At 45.7% G+C, this 18,477-nt stretch overlaps 1 protein-coding gene across 5 annotated transcripts in view; it reads right to left on the reverse strand.

Annotated features, from left to right (window-relative positions):
- dock11 (dedicator of cytokinesis 11) overlaps positions 1-18,477 on the reverse strand; it is a 35,332-nt gene that overhangs the window by 4,616 nt on the left and 12,239 nt on the right. For 2 of the 5 annotated variants that reach the window (XM_029839572.1, XM_011606538.2), the window contains exons 13-49: positions 16,786-16,908; positions 16,612-16,694; positions 16,393-16,515; positions 16,231-16,307; positions 15,801-15,985; positions 15,644-15,709; positions 14,249-14,341; positions 13,254-13,368; positions 13,048-13,160; positions 12,288-12,371; positions 11,932-12,015; positions 11,528-11,649; positions 11,369-11,438; positions 11,151-11,276; positions 10,909-10,980; positions 10,543-10,689; positions 10,198-10,281; positions 9,835-9,946; positions 9,484-9,522; positions 9,346-9,375; positions 8,728-8,909; positions 7,841-7,954; positions 7,648-7,723; positions 7,445-7,533; positions 6,901-7,021; positions 6,213-6,279; positions 6,094-6,141; positions 5,180-5,325; positions 4,930-5,045; positions 4,312-4,449; positions 3,530-3,712; positions 3,333-3,446; positions 2,866-3,081; positions 2,088-2,145; positions 771-877; positions 510-632; positions 197-310 (exon numbers count right to left, since the gene is read on the reverse strand). In XM_029839572.1, the coding sequence (XP_029695432.1) occupies positions 197-310; positions 510-632; positions 771-877; positions 2,088-2,145; positions 2,866-3,081; positions 3,333-3,446; positions 3,530-3,712; positions 4,312-4,449; positions 4,930-5,045; positions 5,180-5,325; positions 6,094-6,141; positions 6,213-6,279; positions 6,901-7,021; positions 7,445-7,533; positions 7,648-7,723; positions 7,841-7,954; positions 8,728-8,909; positions 9,346-9,375; positions 9,484-9,522; positions 9,835-9,946; positions 10,198-10,281; positions 10,543-10,689; positions 10,909-10,980; positions 11,151-11,276; positions 11,369-11,438; positions 11,528-11,649; positions 11,932-12,015; positions 12,288-12,371; positions 13,048-13,160; positions 13,254-13,368; positions 14,249-14,341; positions 15,644-15,709; positions 15,801-15,985; positions 16,231-16,307; positions 16,393-16,515; positions 16,612-16,694; positions 16,786-16,908 (3,960 nt within the window). The remainder of the gene's footprint in view (positions 1-196; positions 311-509; positions 633-770; positions 878-2,087; positions 2,146-2,865; positions 3,082-3,332; positions 3,447-3,529; positions 3,713-4,311; positions 4,450-4,929; positions 5,046-5,179; positions 5,326-6,093; positions 6,142-6,212; positions 6,280-6,900; positions 7,022-7,444; positions 7,534-7,647; positions 7,724-7,840; positions 7,955-8,727; positions 8,910-9,345; positions 9,376-9,483; positions 9,523-9,834; positions 9,947-10,197; positions 10,282-10,542; positions 10,690-10,908; positions 10,981-11,150; positions 11,277-11,368; positions 11,439-11,527; positions 11,650-11,931; positions 12,016-12,287; positions 12,372-13,047; positions 13,161-13,253; positions 13,369-14,248; positions 14,342-15,643; positions 15,710-15,800; positions 15,986-16,230; positions 16,308-16,392; positions 16,516-16,611; positions 16,695-16,785; positions 16,909-18,477) is intronic. The other 3 variants (XM_011606540.2, XM_011606539.2, XM_011606541.2) reach the window with 3 other exon arrangements.

Here is an 18,477-nt window from a genome sequence, read left to right on the forward strand (position 1 = left end):
ATTTTGTTGTCACAGCAGACGTGAGACAACTGCTAAATCTTTAGGCGTGACCTTTTGCATGAAGAAATACACATTTGAAATTTAAAAACATCTGACACAAAAGCTCATTTCCAACTGTCCCTGTTACAGTAATACGACATGACACAACGTGGCACAGCACTCAGTCGTTCTGCTGTAGTCATGCTGCAGAGGTCACCTGTCCATAAAAAGCCACTCTGAAATAGGTCCCGAGGAGCCTGCGTCCCGTCTGCGTCACTTCAATGATCTTATTGTAGGCTCGGTGCAGGGTATCATACAGTCGGCTCAGTTTCTGGAAAACAAATACAAAAATGGGTAGAAACAAGCCCAAATGTTCTTTACCTATAGTGAGATAACTTGAAAGAGATGTGATGATCGCAGAGGAAAAAAGAATGACTATAGCTGATATTGACATGAATGAATCGATAAGTAATCAAGCTCAAAATTGAGTCACGCTAACAATGACTAAATAAAGTGCTTCTGTTCTTTACCGTGTATTCATGGCGCTTCTCGTAAATGGGAACCAGGAGTTTTGCAATGTGAGTGATGAGCTCATAGCGCTCAGCCTTCCACAACACGTCCACACATAGCTCCAAATGCTCGACCAAAACCTCCTATAAAATGCAGAGAGGGAGACATTTTTATAGAGGTTTTAATGATTACCACAACAGCACTGATTAGGAATCAAAATTGACCCAGTAGCTTATTACAGTAAGAAGCAAGAGAGGGAACTATATGCAGTCAACTTGTACCTCAGTGTAATAAACATCCTGCATTCCCGTATCTTCCCTCATGGCAGCCTCCTCATCGATATTCAAGGTAATCTTCTTAAAAGCCACCAGACCACTGGGGAACAGCTCTTCAGGACACATAACAGCCAAACAGCAAGGCTATTACGGCAGATGTAAGCAGGGCAACAACAACTACAGACATTTGCAGTTTGAGAAGGTGTGGAGGCTCATCGGAACTCCAGTCAACCTGAAGTGGACCCTTACGGTGCGAACGCTAACGGGTTGAGGAGTGAACCGAAGGGTGATGTAGCGTGATGTAGCGGCATGAACCCGTTCTGGGCAGTGAGGAGGTACAGGCACTGATTACATGTGCCCCGTTCAGAACATACAGTGGGCAAAAAAGTATTTAGTCAGTCACCAATTGTGCAAGTTCTCCCACTTAAAAAGATGAGAGAGGCCAGTAATTTTCATCATAGGTATACCTCAACTATGAGAGACAAAATGGGGGGAAAGAATCCAGGAAATCACATTGTAGGATTTTTAATGAATTAATTGGTAAATTCCTCAGTAAAATAAGTATTTGGTCACCTACAAACAAGCAAGATTTCTGGCTCTCACAGACCTGTAACTTCTTTAAGAGGCTCCTCTGTCCTCCACTTGTTACCTGTATTAATGGCACCTGTTTGAACCTGTTTGTTTAACACTATGGCCAAGACCAAAGAGCTGTCAAAGGACACCAGAAACAAAATTGTAGACCTGCACCAGGCTGGGAAGACTGAATCTGCAATAGGTCAGCAGCTTGGTGGGAAGAAATCAACTGTGGGAGCAATTATTAGAAAATGGAAGACATACAAGATGTCTGTGTAAATTCTCAGTCATCCAGGTCATTGTATCCAAGGTAGTTTTCTCTGTCAACTGGATACTTTTTTGCCCCACTGTATGCATTATATTCAGCCAAAGAGGGTGGATATTTTCCATATTCAGGTCTTCATGTTTTTTTAGGTCTTGGTTCAGTGCTAACAGGGAGAAGCCCAACCGCCCCGACTGGTTGGTCTACTTTCATGAGGGCACTGCCAAACAGAACTAATTTGTCTGGAACATTTTTAGTCATTTATGTCTGTTTTGATTTTACAATCTTGTTACATGAGTCACCGCTGTTGCGGCATATAAATTACAAAACTTTTCTTTCTTCACGAGATGAAATACAGACTCTTTCAAAGTGGCCAAGAAAACAGAATGCAAACAGACCAAAAGACTGGCATTCAAACCCTTTTACAATGAACAAAACAGCAAAAAGAAATGACACTAATCACTGTATTGAGCTTCGTGTTGACTTACTTTTCCGGTGCAAGTACTCTGCGATCAGCGCGGCCACGTGGACGTAGCACATGGCCGCCTGTGGAGAAACGGCAGAGAAAATCAGCCTTAACGAAGGCGATGAGGAGTAGAAAGAGCAGAAACATGCTGAAATACGAAGCTCCACAAAACACACAAACGAACCGCACATCTCATTATAATGTTTGTTTAACCATACCTACAAAGCAAACTGACTTCAGCACACAGCCAAATAAGTCTATAAATCAACTGTTTACATGTCTGCCCTTCGGCTGGTATACTCACCTGTGCTTATTTTACCCTGTTTTTAGGAAGAGACAGTGATGGGAACCAGAATAAACAATCCTCCAGAAATAGTAACTGTGTGCCTCTGCTCTGGCCCTTTGCTCCCCTCGTGCCCCTCCTCCATCCTTCACCTACGTTTTTGCGGTTGAACCCCCTAGACCCCCACAGGTACGGTTTTGAGTACGTAACGGTGTTTCTGGGTGAAACTATGGGGGATCTGTGGACCCTCGAAAAAGGGTTGGCTAAGAGAGGTCGAAGAAAAATCGCGATTTCTCAAAAAACGTTGCATTTACAAACAAAAACCAGACCCTGCCAGTCCGGATCGAGGTGCACGTTTTATATGCAATTTTCCCGAGTATGCAACAAATGGTGCTGGACAAGTTCCATACGTTCTTGCTCAGGCACACCGTTTCAGTTAGCTTGGTATGAACACACGTTATTTCAGCCTTCGATGGATTAAAGGGAGCAGAGGACTGATAGGGGACCCTCTGGTTACCTCAGAGAGATCTCCATTCTTGAGGTGTGCCCTGGCCATGGTGTCCAACCAGGTTCGTCTCAGCTCGGGGGTGCTGGCGTAGGACCGGGCCAGGCTGTACTGGAGGTCCAGGAGCATCTCCGGGTCTTTCTCGTGCTCCTTCATCTGGGCTGTGGCCATCAGCACGGTGCGGATGCGCTTGGTCAGACCCTTCACCTCAGAGGGGAACACTGAGGACTGTTTAAACAGACGAGAAAACATGTAAATAGTTCAATACTGTTATTTTAAGTCAGTTTAGTCCTGCTTGAAAGAGACAATAATCACACACATGTTGGATTTCAGGCTTCGCGCAGAGTTTTTAGTCCTGTCTTAGTTTAATTACATGCTGCTGCACCCGTGTGATTGTTCAGATGGACATATTTCATGTTCAGGGATGTTGCATTTCACTAACATTCAGTCTTATGGTTGTTTTCTCAACACAGCAGTACCTTCATGGCCTTGTCACTATTAGCGAAGTTGTTAATGATCGATAGCGACTCCTGGAAGCGCGAGCTGCCCGTCAGCGCCACATCTGGGATCAGCTGACTCACAGCAATGATGATCTAAACGGGAAAAGGAACAAGAAAAAGAATATATGGCATGCAGAGGTTACTGCGTGTTACTGTTCTGTGTCCCGCGGCGTCACCTGCAGGTGGGTGCGGAGGAAGGTCTTCTTTTTGGTGTACTCATAGTTGTTCCGCATCAGCAGGTAGAGCAGAACCGCCGCCTCAGCCCGGAGGGACGCCAGCTTGGAAACGCAGCACTTGAGCACTTCACAGCAGAGAGCCTCGCACAGCGTCACGCGGCCCTTGAACAGCACCGACGGGAACTGGCGGGGCAGCGTGTTAGTATGTTAAAGGTATGTTCTGAGCGGGAGGGGCAATCTGATAAACTTAGTGCAGGGGAGATGAGCAGGGAGTTACATATTGGAATGAACAATATCCAAAGAAAATGATTAGAAGAAGAAGCTTCAATGAAAGATTTCAAAAGACGGCAAGATGGTTTTCAGTATTTTTGCAAAGGATTCTGGGCCAGTTGTTGGATGCTGGATTTGGAGGCCAAATGCAAAAATTCAGACTCCTTGAAATCCTAGTTCACCTTTAAAGCCACTGAGTCTAAAAGCTTTGCACGTTCCACTTCTGTCATTTTTTAATCTGACATTCTAATGCTGTCGTTGGTGGATATTTGCGGTAAAGTACCATCATCTGAGTACGTCAAATGACAACATGTAACATAGTTCAGCCTATTACTGGTAGATTATATATGTTAATACCAAAAATACCAAAATACTAATATTCCTGTGCTCCATTGCTTCTCACTGTTCTCATTTTAATTGTCTAAAAATAGCCAGGATGATGCCTGCCTTACCTTGATCTTTAGTTATCGTAAATTGCGACATTTGGATCATTTCGTTGTGTATTTGTGCACCTTGTTAATGAAGGCTCTGAGCGCCGCAAACACGTGCCGGTGGGCAGATTCAGACAGCCCCACTTTAAGCAAGGTGAGGTAAACGTCAAACACTTTCTTCATGAGAGGGTTGTGACCTTCGCTGTCCAGCAGCTGGGTCTGAAGGGTGGACACACACACACACACACACACACACACACACACACACACACACACACACACACACACACACACACACACACACACACACACACCATGTTAGACATGTCCTTTGATTTGGAGTATTACTGCATTTGGTTGTAAGGATGAACCACTACACAAGCTTCACGCTATTTTAAGCTTTTTAAATGTGTGGAAAAACCTTATTAAACTTGCTCATCGTCGTTCTGTGTTTGTTAAATATATTTTATTGAAATGGACACCTGACAGGTTTCTGTTAGGCCTTGGCTGCCTCTCCTCTCCAAATAAATTATTCTTCATTCGTGCACATGCAAGTGATAACGCCAATCCACAACAAACACACATGCCGCTGACACGTTAGGGCAGGAATCAGAATTTGATTCATCCTCAAAAACATCTGGGTGCCTCCTGGCTGTCCCTATTCTGCAAGCGAGCAGCGGGAATATGTTGATACGTCACCTTGAAACACTGGATGAACAGAGAGAGGACGTCCAGGACGCTGAGGCAGACCTCCGTGGACATGTTGCCCTCAAGCAGAGCCTGATGGTGGATTTCGGCTTCCGAAGGCCCCGTGCCTTCATCACATAGACACCAAACACAGGCTCATTTAATAAACAAGATAATCTTACAGAAATGTTAGTTTTAATGTGATTCCCTTGTTTCACAGTAAAATCGCTTGGTGCTGGTGTGCAAATAAAGATCTGTGCACCTATATTGAGAGTGAAGGAGGCTTCCATCGTGCTAAACTGCTGTAGTTTAGTCTGCATCAGGCTGGCCCGGTTGCAACGCATAGGCGGCATCGTCTGTGTCTTCCTGTCGGAGGAGAACAGCTTGGAAGTGCATACCTCCTGACTCCTGTACAAAGTAATCAAAAAACAACAGCCATACGATAAACACAAAAATATAAACTTACAGATTTGAAAACTGGGTGAAGGCGAAATGAGTCTCTAAAGGGTTGTGTTCCTTCGCTCGATGTTTATACATGTTTATCTATTGATGTTCTCCTCTCTGTGGATTTCTCATAAAACCACTTGGATTATTTTTAGTCCACTTGCAGACATCTAATCATTCTCGCAAAGCATCACAACAATAGACATATGGGACCGGAACAGCACTTATGAGACGGAACAAGTGTCCCCATAAGCTCGGTCGCTCCAAAAACAAATTGTGGGAATTTTGGTCGTACTGGTCCCCAATTATCTGTTCTTTGACTCAACATGGTTCGGGGTGGGTAGACCCTGTGGCATGAAAGGCATTTTGGACCATTCGAAGCCTGCTGGCCTCCAACAAGGACAGGCATGTGAAGAGTGGGGAGGCTGCTGGGGCCTGTTTGCTGTTGTGTTGGAATGCTGGTGGATGTGTTAGTGTACTTGTTTGCAGTGTACTTTTATCTACCCCCAGACAAAATTGTTGATATTTCACTAATAATATAATAATTCTTTGCTTCTTCCCCTCTCTTCTGTTAGGTTTGATGTAAAAAACAAAACAATTAACGCGATGAGATCAACTTCATGGGCTTGTCTGAGTAAAAAAAACCTGTCTGACGCACAAGCGCTCAGATTGTATCGCTGCCTTCCCACACAGATTTAACAGTTTGATTGGGGGGGGGGGGTTCAAGCTTACCGGCCAATGTTTCTTTTTCCAACATAGCGAAACTGAAACAGGCAGATCCTGCGAGAGAGGAAACGTGCAATGAGAAGAGGAAGGTGTCATGCGCTACAACAACGTGGCTCCAAACTCACTCCAGCAAGCTGAGGAAGTTCATGATGTCCTGGGGGTTGATCTTGTTCCAGTAGGTATTCAGAGTGTCTGGGAGAAAATGAGGAGACAAAGAATATTTATTCACCTTCTGGACACAAGTGTCACTTTAGTACTGAGGCAGGGAAATGAGAGAAAACCTAAACACCAACCCTCTACAAAACAATGTTGTGTAATATGCCTTGAATGCAGACTTACTGGTAAGTACAAAGACACTGCGTGCTCGCAGCGGTGCCGGGAAGGCTGCGAGCACCAATTCCCCCTGGACATTCTCGCCATCCTGATTCTCAGATCAACTCAGGCTGCATTAAAAAGTAAACAGCTCTCTATTTGAGCCTCACTTGCTTTCCTTCAACATTGATGCCACAGTTTTACTAGTAGGCTTAAAAGGAAAGCCAATCTGAGCATCTATGTGTGCTTTCATGAGCAGGGTACACCCTGAATAAGTCGCCAGCCCATCCAAGGCCCTGTGTGAGCATTTGGAACCTTGCTCAGGAGTACCACGGTGCTGCTCTGAAGGTGTCCTGGCAGCTCCCCGACACTAAAACACCTTCCAAGTTTTGTCCAAACCACGTCTTGAACCAACAACCCTCCGCTTCTCGGCTCCAGTCCCCTACAGACTGGGGTCGGGAGGCGGGGCAACATGATAGCTGCACATATCATAACACTGACCGTCTGACAAGGTCTTGACAATGTGCAGGAAGGAGAGCAGGAGTCCTTTGATTTCATACTGGCCCAGTCTGCCGGCGGAAGGCGAGGGGCTGCTGCTGATGGTGGAGCCACGTCGCTGCAGCTGTAGTCAATAAACAAAAACTGAATACAGAAACTCCGGCTTCAGCCGGTCCATAGGATTTAAGAAGTCGACTGTCGACACAAGTCGCAGGATCAGTGATGGATTAGCATCAGAATCTACGACAGGATTTAGCAGATTCGAGCGAAATACACCTATTAAAGACACTATAAACAAAATGCACTGTGCTAAAGCATGTATTTATACAGGTGGTCAAAAGAATTCTCCATTAGTAAACTGCATAAACACACTAATTCCACAAAAACGTTTCCTTGAGTAACATCTGGTACCCAGTCTTTGTTTTAGTTGGGAGCAACATAAACTGGAACAGTTTACAGAAAAAAAAGGATCCCGAATATACTCTGTTTTTTTTAACGAGTGCCTTTATGGCAACTGACGGAACCAGAATGGCGTCAATGTTTTCACCTCCATGCTGTCCGGTGTTCCTGGGTCTGTAAACAGAGAGCCTCTGGAGTCCTCACGTCTCACGACATGGCCGTTCTGCACCGGCAGGCCTGCAGTGTGTGTGTGTGGGGGGGGGGGGGGGGCATTTAAACTCCTGATCGTTGTGAAGTTGCTGAAGTTGCCACGTTTGAGTCTCAGCATATTTATTAGAAATCCAGCCTCACCGTGTTCTTTGTCCAGTGCGGTGCTGATTCTCCGGCTGTCTGTGGAGCCCACTGATATCAAGTCATCCCTTGACCCCTGGGTGGACGGGGGTGGGGTGGAGGTGGGTTACTTGGTGGTGTAAAATGTTCGTGAGGCAGATTTGAGAGAGCAGACCTCCTGGGTGTCAGTCCCAAGGGGTCTGAGGAGACTCACGTTGAGACCGAGGACGGGGCTGCTGGTGTGCTGCTGTGCCGACAGCTGCTTCAGGTTCTGGTAGAGCAGCTCAAAGAGTGGCAGGTAAAGCAAACAGATCCTGGCTTGCTGGTTCTAAAACATTCACATCAGAAGGGCGTTATAAAGGTACGCACTGTGTAATAACAAGCTCTTTCTCCAACCATTTGTTTTTAGATCTAGTTTATTTAGACAGTATCATTCATGGATCATTAAGGGTGCAGTGCCACATCAGCCTTCTCAATATGGAAATGGTGTTTTTTTAATCCTCGTGCTCACTGAGGATACACTCAGAGGATTCTCTCTAAAATAGCTGCACGGAAAACAACTGCATCACAATTTTGGATCGATGTTTGTTGCACTGCAGTGGATTCACTCTACCGTATTTAACAGAGTTCTTTTTTTTTGGTGGGCTGGTTGATGAAAAGTCAAAAGCTAAACTCCATATCACCCATGGCTAAAATACTCCGACACACCCAGGATGATAGGATTCAAGGAATTGGTCACTTCTTGACTCATCATATTTAACATATCCATTTATATCAAATATATTTATTGAGGCTACTGTGCGAATGAATTGTTTCTCCAGCCAAAACATTCTGTGTCGTGAACTGAAGGCTTCCAAATAAATGCCACTTTGCTCCGACGCTACTTCACCATCTGGTTTTTGTCTTGACGACAGATGCGACAAATATTCCGGCGCGACATATAGTCCGAAGAATACGGTCCCATTTTTTCCTCCGGTCTGGTTAAACTCGGCATTTAATAGTGTTTTAAAGGCATACTGATATTTTTAGTCTATTAATTTGACTTCTTTAAACTTTGTCACTTGTGTTTACTTCCTCATTTGGTGCCCCGCCCTCCTTCACCTTGAACACTGTGTAGCGGTCATCCATGGCGTGTTTGATGAGGAGATTTTTGAGCGCGCTGACGGCCATCTGCCTTATCTCGGGCGCTTGCTGCAAGGCCGCAGCCACCTCCCTCAGGAGGAGACCCACCAAAAAGTGATTCCGGCAGCATTCCTCTGTCAGGCTGAACTCCAGACTCTGCTCTGTTGTCGGACCACACAGGACATGTCAGTGCAACATGGTTGAGTGGATAGCAAAAACCAGCATATCGAACAAACTAGAAGCATTCATCTGCACGGGATCTCTTCCAAGCACCGCATCAGCAAGCGAGAGGGATTACTCACTGCGTGCTGCGGGTAAAACGGTGCAATGGACGGAACTATTTGCAAGACGGAGGCTACAGGAAATGAGAGGCTGTCTGTGTCATGGTGGTGCATTTATAGACAACCAGGCGAGGCAGCCACAAATTGAGTGTTTGAGTGAAGCCAAAGCAGGAGAGAGACATTCAGTGGCACAGAGAAGTCCAGCGCCAGAAAAAGAGCCATGTCTATTGTTTACAAGTATAGTGTAAAGGAAGCATGGGGAAAGGAGGGTCAGTCAATTCCCACAAAAGTCCATAGTGTGATTCGTCCACCCTACCATTAAAATTTTGCTGGATGAATGAATGTCCTGGGAGAAAAAAAGGGGGGGGTGTTGACAGCATGGCAGGTAGGAACAAAGAGGTGCAGACATGGCGGCTTAGATGGTACGAGTACAGGTACTGTGAGCATTACCTACCTACTGGGCCAAAAAGCTCCGTCGCATAGGGGATTAAATCTGACCACAAGCAAAACACACACAAACATACAAAAACAAGAGAGGGGAGGGAATAAAAACAAAGGAAGTGGGGCAAAAACAATCCATGCAGCATTTCCTCATCTTATGGCTCTTTAAAATGTTCACAAGATCAAATTTTCAACAACAGCAGTTGTGTGAGGCCCGTAAATATGGCCAAACAATCGGGTTAAAAGAGGTGTGGATGACGGCCGGAAGGTGAGGTGGGTTAAGAAGGGAGGAGGGTGACAGCATGTGGTCACGTGTGCGGTAAGAAGCATAAGAAATAGGCTGCAGGAGAGTTCGGACCCTCACCTTGGACCCTCTGCAGCTTGGTGCGGCCGAAGGCCATGGGTAGGTTGAGGGGGATGAAGTGCTCGTGATTGCACACCGCCACCAGGAAATCGAACTTTATCTCCGACAGCACCTGTGTAAAAAAAGTGCTAGCGTGAGCTCTGTGCAAGATTATTCACATCCAACATCCCCGCTATCCATGCAAACATTTGAATAACTCGACATTATTCAAATATTAGCATCTTATCAAAGAAAACTGCCAAGTTGCGCATTCTGGCTTGCTTTGTCAGCCAAATGAGGAGAGGCAAATTAGCATTTGCTACTTTTAGCATAATGTGTTCCTTTGTTGGGTTTGGACCACCGTATGTTCTTCCCTTGAGATACCTTTGGATCTTTGAGACCGAAATGGCACATGTAGTGGTTGACGAGACCGAAGGCGAAACCTCTGTTCATGAGAGTCAGGCACCTCTGGGGAGGGAGAGGGAGAGAGAATGAGAGCAGCGTTACACATGTAATTCCACGCTGGTAAAGCCAATGATGCTTTTGTCCACTGCCAGACCTAAATGCAGATTTTCAGACTGATTCTTTCGAAAGTGTTGGTTTATCAAGCAAAATCCCAACAAATTGTATTTATGCCTCTGCTTGGTGGAATGTTGTGGAAAAAGCTCCAAAGGTCGGACGACTTTTTGCGAGGCGCCGAGCTCTCGGAGAAGAGACGGCAATTCAGACCTTAATGAAATTAGCCAGGCTTAGGTTGATGCTGCGCGCCTCCTCTGGGATCTCCATGTGGCGGATGGTGATGTGTGGCATGATCGACAGCGTCAAGGACTGGAGCGCTTGATGAAAACTTTCAGGGAAGCGCTGGGTGCGTGGCATCTGGACAGACAGGTTTCATTGGCAGGAGTAAAAAAATAAACAAAACGCATACGTGAATGATTTGCTTTGCTTTCAGTGTCAAGTAGAAGTCACTTTTGTTGACTGGGGTGTGATGGAACAGTGGAAATGAAAACAACATGTAAACCAATGAAAGCCAAAGTTATCACGCTAGATTTTATCTGAGAGGTGTCAAAACAGCCTGAATAAATATGAAAGTACCTTCATGCGGCTGCCTTCTTGCAAGTACTGGGCCATGGATTTAGCCATTGTTTCAAAGAAGAACCAGGAGTACTGTGGGTTTGATTTTATCAGAAATTACGCTGTTAAACATTGGGAGATGAACATCAAAGCGCAAGAACAAGAAGCTATTGTGGCTGATGCGCGCCCTCGTGCGGTTTGATCCTGGTACTACAGCAGGGCTGAAGCAGGGATGAACGACATTATGAAGCCTGACCGCCTACCCTGAGCAGTTTATTGCTGGTGTTGAAATCCGCCGTGTGTTTTAAGGTGGCTGTCATTGCAGCGGCCAGCACCTCATGAGTGGTCACTGACTTTCCTGATGCAGAGTTGTTGGTCACAAATACGTACTATGAACAGGAGAAATGTTCAATTTAAAAACACATGCAAGGCTTGCAAAGGCTGACTTTGTCACAAAGACATCTTTAGTCTTCAAAATTACCTTGACAAAAGAACGCAAGTAGTGCTCCAGGCCCTCCTCATGACATCTAGAGACTATATGTATGATCACACTGAAAAGCACGGCACAAGACAGTCATAAACGCTGTACAGTACAACGCTATTAAATAACACTGGCGGGACATAAACTACAGGGACTGACCGCAGGCAATTGACAGCAATTTCTTGGGTGTCTTTGCTTGCTGTTGTGAGCACTTCAAACAGCTGCATGAGCACTGTTGGCAGGAAGTTGATGATTACGTGAGTCTCTGTGGCGTGAAGGCACTAATGGAGGCGGGAAATAAATGAAACAAGCTCAGTAGAATAAAGCAGGTTGCTGAGAATATTTGGATACATCTAAATCAGGCTACTTCAGCCCTCCGGGTCTGGATTCAAGCCAGGTTTTGTGCCCTACCAGGAAGAAACTGCTTCCGCAATGGGAAGTGGAGTCCCAGGTGAAAGTGCTTTCTACCTGTAGGATGGAAAACCTGGCTTGAATCTGGTCCATGAGGAACTGGAGTCACCCGTCGCTGATCTAAATGTCTAAAGTATTAGAAGGAAAGGCACCTTCAGGTATCTGATAAGTTCTGCAGGGTTGCCTTCTGAGGTCATCAACTGGCAGTGCTGGAAGAATTTGTGTAGATACAGATCCTGGGGAAGACACATTACATCATAAAAGGACACACTCTGTGTCATAAAACCAGGAAATCCAGTGGCCAAATCCAGTCTTTGAATTCACAGCAGACCGGGTTTTCTGTCCCACCAAGCAGAAAAAAACACTTCAATTTCTGTTCCGTTGTTCCTTTGAGGAAGCATTTTCTCATAAACCAGGCTCTCCTGTGGCCCCCAGTGCTGCATGTGCCCCCCCCCCCCTGCTGTATATCCACATTAGTATTTGAAGAGAAATGATAAACCTGCTGTACCTGTGCATATATGGTTGATGCTACGTGAATCCTGACTTTGAACAGCGTCTTGGCGTTTTCCACCCACTTGATGTCAGGATGCGACTGGGGAGTGAGCACAACATAAGAATAAATAAACTAAGGTAAAAGAATGAGAAACACACACATTAGTAACAGAAGCATCTATAAGCATCTACATTAATCAGCTTCCTCTCTAATGCTTGCTCCGATTTTGCTGTGAAAACAGCCCTGATCCTGACCCCTGAAGGTGTTATCTGACACCAGGATGTAAGAAACTTGACATCTTGGAGGACCTGGAGGTCAGGTCAAGACCCCAAACTCATTATTATGTCCAACCATTGCTTTTTATATAGGTGGTCCCCACATGGATGGCAGGACCCAACGGTTCCCAGCAGAACTGCTGTCATATTCTCCCCGGGTAAGAGAAGCGTCGACCGTCCGTGTGACGTTAAAGACAACGCATCTGTCACCACCCTGACTGGATTCTGACACCTCTCTGTCGGAACCAGTGTGAACATTTTTTGGGGCGTTGGGCTAGCTGGTGTGTTGGATCGAACACCCAGGCCACGGTGAGCCTTGGCTGCCCACGGGTGTTTCTTTGGTCCACCTTGGCTGGATACTGACTGCTGCAGACCAGGAACACCCAGCAGGGGCTGTAGTTTTGGAAACCAGCTCAGCAGTCGACACAATTTTTCCCTCATCGAATAATTGCATCCTTGTAATCATGGCTAGGTATAGACAAATAGGGACATGACTGCACCTTCTTGGTGTCCTGACACAGGTATCCAGCAGGCAGAGTAGCAGCTACGGGCAGCTGGAGCTCTACCGACTGCATCCTCCCTTCTTTCAGCAAAGGTATCCAAGAGTATCCCACTGCACACACGAGCAAAACTACAGCATCAGCGGGACTTTATGCAGAATAGTGTTTGATACAGGCTACAATCATATGGTCGCAGGTTTCCTCACCGAGTGTCTCCACTCCCTTGTTGCTGGCCTTGCTGCTGGACTCACAGCTGATGTGATAGAAGACAAAGAGGATGTGATGTTTCTCGTGGATGTGGACCGGCAGCTCGAGCTTAACCTGTGCAGAATGAAAAGACATGACTGTGTCCTACAACCTGTAACAGTTGTGGGCTGGAACGCATAGTTAATAAACACATTTGCTACTGTAATAAAGATGTTTTGATGTAAAACCATACTGACAACTGCAAAAATGGTTAAAGCAGCCGATTATTTAATAAACTTGGCTTTATTCTAAAACGATTAAGTTAAGACATAAATGTCAGTACCTCAAAAATGTCCCATCAGGTTACGCCAATTGGACTTGCAGTTTAGAAAGCCTACCAGTAGGGGGCAACATCCGCGCACACTATCCTAAAGGTCTTTTGTTATTTTTGCAGTTGACCACCACGTGTTAGTTTGATGATCAAGTACCGGTAAATGATTTCATGTATCAAACCTTTAATAAATAAATTAAAAAACAGCAATCTGCAATGCATACAGGCAATGCCGATAGTTATAACCGATTTATATCGTATTTACTGGATGTTCATTGTGCATTAGAGACATGTGGTTATTATTTTTAAAAAAAATAAATGAGTAGAAGTAAAAATAATGTAACACTTTTCACTACCCAACGAGGGTATGCACAAAGAAAAAAATCCCGGCGAAATGTGAAGAAAGATAACGTCCTCCGAGGAGACTTTCATCAAGATATGAGTGGAATTGAAGCCTGTGGTGGCAAATAAACTACAACGCGTGCAAGACTCGGCACGACCGTGCTGAGCGAGCATGTGGGCGAGAAGGGGGTCTCTGAAAATCCTAATCTGTTTGAAATCGGGCCATATGGACTCCCCTTCGCGACACCCCACTGGGCCGTGCCCTGACTGCACTTCTTTTCCTTTCTAGAGCGACGTCACGGCTCTGGCCTGGATTTATTTAACAGAACACAGGGTTCTCACCTCGTCGTAGAACTCTGGGCTCTGGTTGTGGTGCAGCACGGCCGCATGGGCGCTGCTGGTAAACAGAGAGTCCCCTGGCTTGCCATAGATGCACTGAAAGACAAGTTTGCACATCAGTCATTCGTCTATTCTAAAAATAAGTATTCCGAATTCTGGAGACACGAAAAGCCTCTTGTTGTGAGTCGGATTAAAAATGAAGAAACTGGGGGACGGAATCTGAAAGAACCTTTGCTCACCTCAAAAAAAACATTCTTGGGCTTTAGACGCCAATTTTTTTCCTAACTGAAATAGTTCGGATCGGAAAAACAAAGCTGTGTCAGGAGGTTTGGATTTAATTTTTTTTATAAAAAGGAAGAATCTGCTCAGATGGTCGGATGGATAATGAGAACGCAAAGTGAAGTCATTGCTAATGGGCGATAATGAGCAAACTGTGGCCACAGGAAGGACGGGGTCCTGGAGCCTCACAGATTGAGACTGATGAGGGCAGGAGGAGGAGGAGGAGGAGGAGGAGGAGGAGGAGGAGGAGAAGGAGGAATGGCATGGGAAAGGTGACAATTACAGATTTGACCAAAGATCTGCTGTAGTGGTTTTAGCCCCACTCGGGGGGACCCCCTACCTTTAGAGATGAGGGAAAAATAAGCTATTATAATATTACATATTATTATAGCTATTAACATATTATTCCTCTTTACAGTAAGACAGTGTCAGAGGAAACCATAGATCAAACCTGCGCTAGTGAAGGTAGATCTGTGCTAAAAAATGCAATTATTCCTAACTTGTGTAACAACACGAAGGCAGCACTTGGCAGGTTGGTCTTACAGGACAGCGCAAAGCTTCCCGCAGCTTCTGCCACCTGTGATTAAGATCATACGATCTCAGATACGACACCCAAGAATGCGTCAGGATCCGCTCTGTTGGGAGAGATGAGGGCCAGGGATTCCCGTCCCGTAAGGCCAGACGAGCTGCGATGCGCCAATGTGACTTTTCCGCCCGCAAATATTTGACGTGTGTGGCTGGAGAGGAGTGGCGAAAAAAGGGCGACCGTTCATTTTCTTCCTGTACCAACTATAATCATCATCTTCTGTGAGCTTTCGCTCCGTTTTTGCCTTTTCTGGCCCTGCACTGCACTTTTGCTTCCATTAAGCAAAAAGCAATAAAAAAAAAAAAAAGTCAAGAGCCGCATGTTATTAATCACAGTCACAGTTTTGGGCCGAACTTTATTTGGACCATACTATCTGACATTTCCTCCAGTTAGAATTCGGCATTGGTAAGAAAACAAAATAAAAGAATAATTTAGTTAATGTCTAATGTCTACAAAAAACCCCAATTCTTACAGTCTTGTTTGCTCAGATTTACCCCAAAATGAAGGAAAATTAAACAGCTAAGACATCATACCCTTAACGGAGTGGCTCCTTCCTCATCCGAGTCTCGGAATTGGATGCAGACGGCAATGTTTCTAGCCTGGAATGGAAAATTCGAGCAACAAACTCGCATTAAAGCAAGCAGGATTTCATAGTTCCTTCAATCATTCATGTTTCTTTACGTTACACACCTTGGTGAAGGTCTTCTGGTTATCGTATTTGAGCTGCTGGGGGTAGATGTAGAGCTGGTTCTTGTATGTGGTGAACGGGTAGTTGTACTTTGCAACCTCAGGGAGAAACTCCTCGACCTCCACCGACACGCGCTCGCAGCCGTCCTCGAAGGGTTTGACAGGAATGTAGGAGGAAGTGACAGTATCTGGGGATAACAGGGTAGGGGGTTGCCTAAAGTTAGCTTCTTCGGTTACCGGTTAGATCACAGAGTGGATCAGAACTTGCTGAATTTATACCCCACTGTTTATACAGAGTAGGTGTGATTGTCACTAAATTACATCAGAGGAGGAACATTTGACAGTAGGCAGAACAAACACAGAGCCTTTGAACGACTCTTAAAGCTGGTGGTCTGTTGTACAAATGTTAGCACGGGGAGCGTCCACAACATACTGGAGAAGTCAGGTGGGACGCACTCGATCGTGACATTCAGCTGTCCGGGGATGGTCTGAAGCTTGCTCTTCTCGGGTCTGATGGGGAAAAACAAAAACAAATAGTGTGTAAAAGGCGGGCCAAGTTCTCATAACAAAGGGCAGAAGGGTGACCGTGACTCACTTCCTGATGTCAGCCAGCAGCTTGATGAGGTCATCGGTGGAGATTTTGCTGCTGTCCTGTCGGTACAGTGGAGAAAACTTGCCATCCATGTCCAAGCTTCCCTGAGCATCTTTGAACACTTGCCTGGAAACAGGTTCCCACAAAGCCAATGACTGAGAGTCAGCTCAAATATGTCAGGCATCACTTTGGAATCATTGGAGATCTTGCGTTGGGTCTTACTTGGCCGCCCAGGCGAAGGGCATTCTGAAGTGACCCAGGCGTTGACATGTCTGTTTGGCGGCTTTGAGCACTTTCTGAGCCGTCTGCAACACCACAAACAAAGAAACTACATTTCAGACAATCCTGCTTGTGACTTGAAGGGCGGAATAATTCAAAACGGGTGCGGCGGCAAACCTTGTTCACGTCAGAGGTCTTGATGTACGGCTCGGCGCAGTGCGTGATGCCATTCTGTAGCACCTTCTCAACCCGTGCCACCAGGAAGATATCTGCGTGGGGGTTGGTCACTGAAAAAATACCCTTAAGGAGAGAATAGATGGGGAAAGGAGGCTAAATAGTGGCCTCGTGACAGTAGACGACAAATTGCACTTCAGAAACTAAAAAAGTCTCCTCTTCTGATCTCTGCATTTGAAATATCACAAGTATGCGCAATCAATGGAAACGGGGAAGTGAGGGGAACCACTCCATCCACCGCTAAGTAAAGAAATGAACAGGCTGCCATCAATCCTGCCTTCCGCCCTGAGACAGCAGCTACTTAGCCACCGTTAGCTCGGCCATACAGGAAAACCACGTCTATTTCTGGCCTGAGATGGAGCGGCCTTAAAGGCAGGTTGTGCCAACTCACCCCAACAATCACAAATGATCACGAACTGAGCTGTTGAAGCTGGAGAAACTCTAGAAATAAGCCTCTCTCCATCCCTCCTCACCTGTAATAGTCTCCTTTCTAAACTGGTGCACACATGCTAATTCACTGCTAACGGATTTGAGAGCTCGAGTTGAATAGAATGTGTTTGATTTATGAATTGTGACGTAACGCGCTGATTCGGAAGCCCGCTGGCGCAGCGTACTGAAGGCCTGTCCCCGAACCGCACCCAGTGCACCTAATTTAAACGGCGGTCTGCTGAGCTATAATAACACTCTAATCACAGAGGTACCGCCAGCTGTTTGTAGGAACGGGTTGTGTGTCCAGATGACGCGCACTGTTTACAGATGCTGCCAGACAGAACGAACAGTTTAGTTTTAAGGGCTTTTAAGACTGGACTGCTACTGAATATCAAATTAGAATGATTTAGGTTTGTTTCTGTTCTCGCTGCGGCCATACCTAGCTAGGCCCTGTTCTTCGTCCTGGAAATAGGAAGCTGGAACCTTTTATAACCAGAGTACTGCTGATTTACAACAGGCACCAGCCTTCCTGAGCGAGTTAATCACATTAATGGGCCCAGCAGCAGGAAGGAGAAGCCACTGTAGGAGTTTGGCCCGAGTCGAACAGGACCGCTATGACACAAAAGAAAAGGGTTGGAATATAATGCTAATTTCACAAAGAATGGGACTCTTTAAGAAGAGCGTCTGCTATCACTTAGCTGAACGGGCTAAACTGAGCTCAGGGGCAGATGCTGACGTTTCTAAAGGACATCTGGAAGTGCTCCACTGGAACGGAAATTAAAAAGGGATTGATAGGCAAAACACTTGTTTTGTGATTGGGGTAACTGGGACGACATCAGCAGAATCTCCCTAACATTGACAAGATAATAAACCCCGCCTACTGCAAATGCGTCGGCAGGTTTTCACTTCACTGAGCCACGTGAGGACGGTCCCAACCCAAGCGGCTAACGTGTGGCACTGAGGGTTGATGCTCGGACAATTGTCTATGTTCCTCCTTCCTGTTTGCGTTTTTAATTACAGAAGGTGGACAGAAGGTTCCACTTCCACTGACATAAAGAGAGGGGACTCCTAAAATTTTGGTTCTTTCAACTGCAAAGAAGTGAGTCATCTTCATTTTTTAGCATCTCTGGAAGGAAATGAGTCGGATGAAAAAGGTTTCCTTACTCGATGGTTTCTTCTTTTAAGTGAGAGTTCTTAGATTAGTGA

Source organism: Takifugu rubripes, chromosome 8, assembly GCF_901000725.2.
Source record: "Takifugu rubripes chromosome 8, fTakRub1.2, whole genome shotgun sequence".
In the NCBI taxonomy this organism is placed as follows: domain Eukaryota; kingdom Metazoa; phylum Chordata; class Actinopteri; order Tetraodontiformes; family Tetraodontidae; genus Takifugu; species Takifugu rubripes.